We start from the raw sequence: 10,221 nt of genomic DNA, 5'->3' as shown, positions 1-10,221 counted from the left end.
TCAACCTTTATCCATGAGAGAGAAAGAAGCTTTTGGAACCAAAGAGGAGTGTATTTTGAGGAGGCAAAGAGATTCCCTTTTTTTTGTGTACGGAGCCTCCCTTTTTTTTTTTTTTTTTTTTTTTTTTGGTTCAAGTGCAATGAGCTAGTTTCATCACTTGACTTCTCCGAAACTAGCTCAGCTTCTCTTCTACTACATGAAACCTGTACTGGTGTCCAGGTACGACGGAAATTGAGGCAGCTCTTTTCCACTCGCATCAGAACTCCAGACTGAATCCAAACCTTGAGTGTCCCCTTGAGTCAGTTTCTGTATCAGTCCTGCACACTTCACACACAATCACATACCACAAACTCTGATCGAGTTTCTTAAGGTGACAAAACGATTAAAATCCAGAGGTTTTGTGAATAAATCGGCCAGTTGCAAATCAGTGTCAATGTGTTCGATCACTACCTGTTTCTCTTCCACTAGCTCACGAATAAAGTGGTGCCTTATATCGATGTGCTTGGTCCTGGAATGCTGCACGGGATTCTTTGAAATACTGATAGCACTTTTGCTGTCACAGTGAACCAGTAGTGGTCCAGAGTCCATCCCATAGTCTGCGGACATTTGCTTCATCCACATCAGCTGACTGCAACAGCTCCCCATCGCTATGTATTCCGCCTCTGCAGTAGACAGTGAGACAGAGTTCTGTTTCTTACTCAACCACGAGATTAGATTGTTTCCAAGAAAGAAACAGCCTCCGCTGGTGCTTTTCCGATCATCTGCACTCCCTGCCCAGTCGGCGTCACAGTATCCTACCAAGTGCTTGTTTGATCCTTTGGAGTACCAGATCCCCAATTCGACCGTTCCCTTGACGTACTTGATGATTCTCTTAACTGCTTCAAGATGTGACTGCTTGGGTTTCGCCTGGTATCTAGCACAAATGCCCACACTCAAGGACAAGTCAGGTCTACTTGCTGTGAGGTACAACAAGCTTCCAATCATCCCCCGATACACCGTGGGGTCAACATCTGTTCCATCTTTATCCCGAGTGAGCTTGGCTGTAATACTCATGGGGGTGTTGGCTTCCTTACACTGATCAAGCTTGAATCGTGTAAGTAAGTTCTTCGCATAGGTGCTTTGAGAGATAAACACCCCATCATCAGACTGAGTTATTTGCAGACCCAGAAAGTACCTCAGTTCACCTACCATGCTCATTTCAAACTCTTGAGTCATGCTTGTGACAAATCGATCCACAAGTGACTGAGCAGTTCCACCGAAGATAATGTCATCCACATAGATTTGCACAATCATAATCTGCTTGTTTTGCTCATAGATGAACAGGGTCTTGTCCACACTTCCTCTAACATACCCTTGTTTCACGAGGAAACCAGTGAGCCTTTCATACCATGCGCGTGGAGCCTGCTTCAACCCATACAGTGCCTTCTTCAACTTATACACGTGTTGTGGATATTGAGCATCTTCGAACCCTTTAGGCTGTTCCACATACACCTCTTCTTGAAGCACTCCATTGAGGAACGCACTCTTGACATCCATCTGATACACCCTAAAGTTTAGGATACACGCCATCCCCAAGAATAGTCTGATCGACTCAAGTCTTGCTACAGGGGCAAAAGTCTCCTCGAAATCAACTCCCTCGACTTGTGAAAACCCTTGAGCGACCAGTCTTGCTTTGTTACGCACCACCACTCCGTTTTCATCGATCTTGTTCTTAAAGATCCACTTGGTTCCCACAACATTGCCTTCAGGAGGTCTTGGAACCAGCTCCCACACGTCATTTCGCACAAACTGCTCTAGTTCTTGTTCCATAGCTATGATCCAGAACTCATCACCAAGGGCCTGTCTCACGTCTCGAGGCTCAATCACTGAGACAAAGCATGCAAACAAGACCATCTCTGAGAACTTTCCAACCATCTTCTTGAAGTCCAACTGAACCCCCCGAGTCCTTCTTCCTTCATTCACATCGCCAATGAGATCAGAAGATGAGTGATTTCGGTGAACTTGCTGAACCTCAGATGGTGGGATCACAGCTGCCTGGTCACCTTCCTTAGTGTGAGCTACTGATGAGTCTTCTTTCTCTTCGTCTGAGTCACTGCATGTTGCAGTTCCTTCCCACTTAGTGCAAGCATAGTCATCAAACACCACATTCACTGACTCGATCAGCACTTTAGACCTGATGTTGAATACCCTGAATGCAGTGCTGTTTCCCGAGTACCCCAGAAATATTCCTTCATCGCTTCTTGAGTCAAACTTTCTGAGATAGTCTTTGTCGTTAAGGATGTAACACTTGCAGCCAAAGACATGAAAGTAACTCAAGTTAGGGGTTTTTCCTTTCCACATTTCATAAGGTGTCTTACTAGTTCCCTTTCTGACGTAGACTCGATTTAAGATGTAACAAGCGGTGTTGACTGCTTCAGCCCAGAACTTCTTTGATACTTTGTTCCCATGTATCATTGCTCGTGCCATCTCTTGTAGTGTTCTGTTCTTTCTCTCCACCACCCCATTCTGTTGTGGGGTCCTGGGCGCTGAAAACTGATGAGCAATGCCGTGGCTTTCACAGAAGAGTTTCATGGATTCATTCTGAAACTCACCACCATGATCACTCCGAATGCCTCTTATGCCACCACGCTGATTCAGAAGTTGCAGAGCCCATATTCTGAAACTTTCAGCTGTCTCAGTTTTTTCACGCAGAAATCTGACCCAGGTGTACCGAGAAAAATCATCCACAAGGACGAACACATAGCGTTTGCCTCCCAAGCTCTCAGTTTGAACTGGTCCCATCAGATCCATGTGAACCAGATCAAGAACTGCCTTAGACTGTACATCAGGGACCCTCTTGTGTTGAACTTTGACTTGCTTGCCTTGAGTGCACGGTCCACAGACTGATTTATCGACTCCCTTGACTTTTGGCACCCCTCTGACAATTTCCTTGTCAACCAGATTGGCAAGACTCCTAACATTCATGTGACCCAACCGTTGATGCCATAGATGTAGGTCATCGCGTGCTGTGAAGCACTTCTCTTCTCTACAAGAGGAATTCCACATGTAACAGTTGTTTCTAGATTTAATTCCTTGCAGAATGATCTTTCCGAACCCATCCACAGCTCTGCAGTCTGTTTTGGTGAATACGACAGTCAGTCCCTCATCACACAGTTGGCTTATGCTGATCAGATTTGCTTGTAGTCCATGAACCAGATACACATTTGCTAGCTGAGGTTGCCCGATTACTCTTGTCCTTCCTTTTCCTTGGATTGCACCAATGCTTCCATCACCAAACGTGACCTTTCCTCCTTTGATCTTTTTCAGATTCTGAAGAAACCCTTTGGTACCAGTCATGTGTCGTGAGCATCCACTATCGAAATACCATGTCGCAGATTGATCATCATCCTTTGTTAAAAGGGCCATGTTGCACTTAAACCCCACTCCTGGGTTCGTGTTCTGCGTAGGTACTCTCCTCTGAGGTTGTCTTGGAGTTGCCTGTCTCAGATCACCTTTCCTGACCCAAATCTGGTTTCTGAAACCATTCCAGGTAAATCTCCCGAGTTCCTTCAGCTTCCTCACTTGCTTCCAGAACCTGTAGCAATGATTTCTAATATGCCCTGGTTTTCCACAGTAGAAGCATCCACTCAATCTCATTGGCAGACCTTCGTTTCTTGAGGTTGACGCAGCAACGTTGCTCTTAACTGTGGTAGTTTGTGCCCTGTTGCCCATCTCTTATGATCGAGTAGTACCACCTGACACAAACTTTGTAGTACCTGTTTCAACCATGGTTCGAGCATTGTACCCCAGTCCTCTACGAGTGTCAGACCTTCTCCCATAGCTCAAGATCTGATCGAGTTGCTTCGTTCCAGCAAACATGTGAATCTTTTTGCGCTGCTCGACAAGCTCTCCCATCAGGTTGTTTGAGATACCTTTCTCCTGACTCAGATCTTGCTCCAGTTGTTCAGCCTTCTTTGCCAGGTTCAGTTTGTCTTTGATCAATGCAACACTCTCTTGACTCAGTTTCTGAGCTGCTTCCAGTTCTCTCTGCAACTCTTCCACCTTCTCTTTAAGTTGAAGATTCTCCTTCTTCAGATCAGCATTCTCTTTTCCGATCTTGATCAGAGTCTCACGAACCTCTCTGTAGCTTTCACTTAGCTCATCATCAGCCCCAACTTCCGACTCAGCATCTGTCACAGCCATATTCTCATCAATTTCAGCAATACCTATGAATGAGACGAAGTTGTTAACTTCCTCCACAGTGCCTTCACTACTGTCATCTCCGGTATCCTCCTCGGCCAGCATGGATTTCTCCTTTCTTCGATTTTGATCATTAACACATTCCAGTTGTGTGTGACCAAAACCTTTGCATCCAAAGCACTGAATTTCCCTTCTCTTAAGTGTAGGACACTCAGTTTTGAAATGCCCAACACCTTTGCATTCGTAACACTGAACATCACCCCTTCTTTCACTGCTTTCTTTTGTCCGTCTTGCAGGTACAGTCTTCTTCTAATCATATGTCTTCTCAACCCGTCGTAGTGCTTTGTCAAACCTCTTCACCAGCAATCCTAGTGCATCCTCACACTTCTCTTCTTCTGATGACTTTGTCTCGAGGACCGATGACAGTGCCAACCCTTTTTGCTTCTTTTCGCCGTTCAGTTCCATCTCGTGAGACTGAAGCATCCCAACAATCTCTGCGAAGCTTAGAGATTCAGTGTCCTGATTCACACTCAGAGCTGACTTGTACCCCATGAACTTGGAAGGAAGACACCTTAGAAACTTCTTCACAAGTTTCTTGTCTTTGTAATGCTTTCCCAGAGTAGCAGCCTCCTGAGTCAGAGCACTCAGCTTGGAACTGAAGTCAGCAATGGTTTCATGCTCTTCCATCTTCAGGTTTTCAAAACGCGAAGCTAGCATGTCCTTTTTTGAGTTCTGCACTTTGGCGGTTCCTTCAAACTGTATCTGTAGTATGTCCCAAGCTTCCTTGGCTGTCTCACACCCCTGAATCAGATTGAACGTCTCAGCTGATATGCTACAGTGAATAGCAGTCAGTGCTTTTGAGTTGTACTTGAACTTCTTCCTTTCGTCTTCCATCCAATTCTCTTCAGGTTTAGGCTCATCAGCTCCAGAGTCATTCTTCTGTTCTGGCTCTTCCCACTTAACCAAGACAGACTTCCATGCCAAAGGATCAATTCCTCTAATGAGCGATCTCATCCTTGCCTTCCAGAAGCCGTAGTTTCCAGCATTCAAAATCACTTTTGAATGGTTCACAAGTTCTTGATAGCTCTCCATCACCGCAGGATCTCACCTGTTTGCAAAATACAGATGACTGCTCTGATACCAATTGAAAACGCAAGAGCCACTTATCAAGAACAACAACACAACTTAACACAGGATTTTTCTTTCAACTTTAACTTTATTGCTAGTAAATCTGTTAACACACCTTACAAGATGTAACACGATTTAGTACAGACTCAAAGAAAATTACTTTTGGTGATATATATAAGCTTTAGCTAGTTCATCCCACTTGATCTTGGAAAAAAACCTTCAAAGAAAATTCTTATAATTAACAACGATATCGCAAATGAAATAATAAATGAACAGTAACCAAAACAGATATACACAAAACATCTACTTAAAGTAGATAACAGGAGTATTAGTTCTCAAATCCCACATTCCACCTTCTCTAAGGTACTCAGCATACCTAGAAAACTCTGGTTTAGCCGTCGCTTTCTTCTTGCTACGGTGAAATAAACTAAAGATTGGATGACTAGATTTGCTTGTCACCACCGTCTTCTTTGACTTTTGTCGTGGAAGCTCTTCCAAGATCGCCGCCGGTAAACCTCCACCAAGCCTTATCGATGGAGCATAGTATGGGACGCTCGTCGACCTCCTTAGCTTTGCTCCGAGATAACTATCACCTACAAGCTCGTATCCGCTGCGACGGCTCCTTGACCTCGTGCTCAGGGTTCTTAGCATTTGCATCTTTATTATGATTAGTTTTTTTTTTTTTTTTGTCGGTGTATCAAACTTGAAAAAGTTTAAATTTCTTGGGACAGAGAAGTTATGAAGTTTATGAGAGAGAGAGAGAGAAGTAAAGAGAAGTAATGTTGTTTGTAAATTGTGGTTATGTAAAGAGAGAGTGCTTGATGTCTTTTATATAGTTGATATTATAAAAAAATTGTAAGCATATTGATCGTGCATTAATTAAATTAGGTTGCCGGTTTTGAAAATTCAAACTTTCATCGGTCGTATCCTCTATTCCTATCTCTTTCCTTAATTAAACTAAAGAAAGACAAAAAAAAATATCTAAACAAAGACTAGGACTCGCATTTCATGATAAACGTTGCGTTAACAATAGAATAAACACTAGACTTATTACAGGGAGTGTAGATAACACGTACGTATGGTATATCAATATTAAACTAACAAAATAAAAGGCTAAAAAACCACATGGGTGATGGGTTTTCATTAATATCCCTTAACCAAATAATTGTAACTCACTAACTCAAAGAGTCTTTACATGCAGTCGAGAAAGAAGAAGAATCGAATAGTTTTTGATTGTAAGCTTTGATTCTTTCTTAGGGGTTTTAATCACGAAATGAAGAGGTTTGATTATAACATGTGGTTTAGCTCCATCCAAAAGAATTTGAATGATTAAAAAAATTAACATGGTTTTTTCTTTTCACCATATTAACATTTACATTAAAAAAACATTTACACAAAAAAAATTATTTCAATTTTCAGTGAAAAAAGAAAAATATAAATAAACTCGCTCAACAACTGGTCAAAGTTTAAAAGATTTCCTAAATTCTTTATCCTGCAAGTATTGTTAAGTAGTGAAATGACAAAACATACGTATAATTCGAAAGCAATAATAGGGGATTTTGAATATAAATTTATCCAATTAAGAAAATGTGCCATGAAATACATTATTTGGAATCAGACCGTCAGTTATTGAATTCTTGAGTTTTTTATTTATGAGGTACTTGCACAAATAACCTACAATTTGAAGTCAAATGCAAAAGTAACCTCTTTTTTTCCCTCTTTAATAAATGCCACTTTCTCTCTACTATCTCCTTACAACTACATATATTCACAAAAATGCCATTATGTTTTTAATTTTTGTTTTTTCTTAAAAATACTAAAAAGACACAACCATACTAAAATATATCATTTATTTACGAAAATGCCATCTTTTTCAATTTGCCAACCACCATTACCAACCAGTTTTGAAGCTCTAAATGTTTGCCCAACCAATTTTGAAGCTCTAAATGCTTATTGTGTCGCTTATAACTTCATTTTACCTACAAATTTCTCTCCAATTTCATCTAAAAAACTCTTTCATGCTCATTTTTATAAATTCAAATTTCATAAATCATCTATTTTTGGAGATTCTTGCACAACGACTTAGCTAGTTTGTTATCGGTGCTATACAAAATTCTAGGTGTTTGTCAAAGTTAATCGAGTTTAAATTGGAAGTAGGTAAACATCTACTTCATTTTCTTTAACATTTATCTCTGTTTCGCGAAAGCAGACTTCTTTTTCAGTCTGCTAGTCAACGCAGATGTTAGATTTGCAATTGACTTTTTTTTAATATTTGTGTAAGCAGACTTAAAACAAATTGTCCTTTGGAAACAAAAAAAATCATGTAGACTTCTTTTGCAGTCTGCGAGAAGAAAATGTTATTTTTGCATTTGACCACAAAAATTGAAGAACTTTAATTTGACTTTTATAGCAGACTTCTACTGCTATTTTGTAATTTGACTCGAGAGGTTATTTTTGCAATTGACCAAGATTTTGACTACTTTTGACTTTTATAGCAGACTTCAATTGAAGTCTGCTACAAAAAACTAAATAACAAACTTATTTTAGAAGTCTGCTATTTATTTAATTAAGATTCGGTCAAATGCAAATCTGACCTACAAGCAGACTGTTAAATAAGTCTGCGCCTAGCAGACTTCGAGCTTCGAAAGTCAACCTTTTGGTCAATTGCAAAAATAACCTTGAGTAAACTTATGTTGTAGAGTAGACTTCATAAGCAGACTTCTTTACTATAGCAGACTTCTTTTACTCGTCAACATATTTCTTAAGAAGTCTGCTCTAAAAGTCAAACTTTTGGTCAATTGCAAAAATAACATTTTCTTCTCGCAGACTGCAAAAAGAAGTCTACTACGAAAAGTCAAATATTTGGTCAAATGCAAAATAACCTTTTTTTAGAAGACTTCAACGTGAAATTTCCCCGGCGGATTTTGAACGGATGTCTGTATTTTTTAAAATTTTTAAAATGCATTTAATAAAGTATTTGTAATGTTTTTTTTTAATTTTAAATTGTAAATGCATTTTATGTATGATTCTTGCACCTGTATGAGTTTGGTGTGTTTATGTGTTATAATTATAAAGTTATGAATTTTTTTGGTTTGAAAGGTAATTAGCACATCTAAGCAGACTTCTAAAAAAGTCTGTAGATGAAGTCTACTGTTACATATTAGCATATCATAGCAGACTGCATAAGAAGTCTGCCTAATTATTTTTCTTAAAAAATCATTTTTGAAATATTTGTTACTTGTAAAAATGATTTTCTTGTTTTGACATGTTTTTTTGTTTTTTTGTGTTGCATCTATATGAGTTTGACGTTGTTATGTGTTATAATTACAAAGTAATGAATTTTCTTGTTTGATTTATCTATTTTTGCAGACTTCTAAAGAAGTTTAGAAGTTTACTTCCTTTCAATTATTTTTATTTGTTAGTTCTTGCATTTGTATAAGTTTGAAAAATCAGTTATTCTTGCATTTACGGTCTTGATAGTATATAAATTACTTTATTAACGCATACAACGTTAACAAACTCTTGTGGTCTGGTGGAAACAAACCCACTTGTTGCCCAAAGTACGTGGGTTCGAACCATTATGCTTCCAATTTTGGTTATTCTTTTTGTTTTTAAAATGGCATAATTGTAATTTTGTTTTCGTCTTCTATCTAGGTTTTTCGAGTTCTGCAACTCTTTTTCGCGGCTGCAAGCCAATTTTTTCACAGAATCAGTCAGTTTTTTGCATTATTCTTATTATTCACACCTAAATCTTATAGATCTGGCATACATATATTGATTTCAAGTCTTAAACGAAGAAAAAAAAAAGAATTTTCAAAGAATTTGATTTCAAGTCTTAAACGACTAATCGGTCTTGGCGGCCGCTTTTTAGAACATGGGTTACAGACAATGGATCCGAGAGAAAGAAAATTAATAAAATAGGAAAAGGATGAGAACAATACACTGGAAAAAGCCTCTATGAAAAAAAAAACAAAAAACTTAAAAAAGAAAGGGACTAATCTAAGAAAGAAATCAGCTTGTGGTCATAAATGGAATTGCTCTGATGACAAGCTGTTGGTAGAGAGCCATAAGAGCTGCACCAACGAATAGTCCCACCCAGAAAATCCACTGCAATAACAAAGAAAACGACCAAAATAGCATTAGAAAAAGATGAAATCAACAAAAATTTGTAAAATAATTAAATGGGACAGATTCTTACGTGGTCGTCCCAAGCTTGGTCCTTGTTGTAGATGATTGCATAACCGAACTCAAGTGAATGAAGAACATATAAAAAATGGAGAGCAGCAAGAAAGAGGATTACAGCAACAAAGAAAATGCAGCGCCGTTTTTGGAGAGAGGGATCAAAGTGGAGAGTTTCTGATTTAGGGTAAAATCTCATTTATATAATAGAGCAAAAATATCCGGTTATATCTGGTTAGGTTAATTATTTCCGGTTTAAATCAATATTTTATTTTAATTTCGTTTACGGTTTGAGGAGACTTATAAAGAAGTCTACAATCCTACTTTAAAATTATTCACTTTTGATGTTTATCTTAGATGGTTTAAAATGATTTATTTTTATTAAATTATAATTTATATAGATCATACTTGTTGACATTTGATTTATAGAAACAAATTTCAGTTTAAATTATTTTTTATATAATTTTAAATTTTAAATATAAAATTTAATAATATAGCAGATTTCTTATAAGTCTGCAGATTTCATTAATATTTGCAGACTTCGCAGGGTTAAAACTGTAATACTGCCCTCCGTTTTTTTGTTTACTCATGTATGAGATAATAGTAATTTTTCTACCTTTTAACCTATTTTTGCAATAGGTTGAATTTGAGGTATACTTTTGCATTTACATTCAAATTGTGGCTTATTTTTAGCAATTCCTCCTTTATTTATTTATTTTGGCCATTGATGATTAC

The 10,221-nt window shown here is 38.3% G+C and overlaps 1 protein-coding gene across 1 annotated transcript; it reads right to left on the bottom strand.

The window, feature by feature from the left end:
* Positions 1-5,460: 5,460 nt before the first annotated feature.
* LOC18026393 lies at positions 5,461-6,105 on the bottom strand. Its single transcript, XM_024160816.1, has one exon. It carries the CDS (start codon positions 5,962-5,964, stop codon positions 5,611-5,613), a length of 354 nt encoding a protein of 117 aa, XP_024016584.1. The 5' UTR covers positions 5,965-6,105; the 3' UTR covers positions 5,461-5,610.
* Positions 6,106-10,221: the final 4,116 nt, after the last annotated feature.

Source organism: Eutrema salsugineum, unplaced genomic scaffold (genome assembly GCF_000478725.1).
Source record: "Eutrema salsugineum unplaced genomic scaffold, Eutsalg1_0 scaffold_11, whole genome shotgun sequence".
In the NCBI taxonomy this organism is placed as follows: domain Eukaryota; kingdom Viridiplantae; phylum Streptophyta; class Magnoliopsida; order Brassicales; family Brassicaceae; genus Eutrema; species Eutrema salsugineum.
The sequence above is the reverse complement of the archived record's forward strand: the minus strand, read 5'-3'. Positions and strand labels throughout refer to the sequence as shown.

Bases quoted from the DNA above. Each gene is read 5' to 3' on its own strand.
- LOC18026393 (XM_024160816.1), bottom strand. From the start codon at position 5,964: ATGCAAATGCTAAGAACCCTGAGCACGAGGTCAAGGAGCCGTCGCAGC.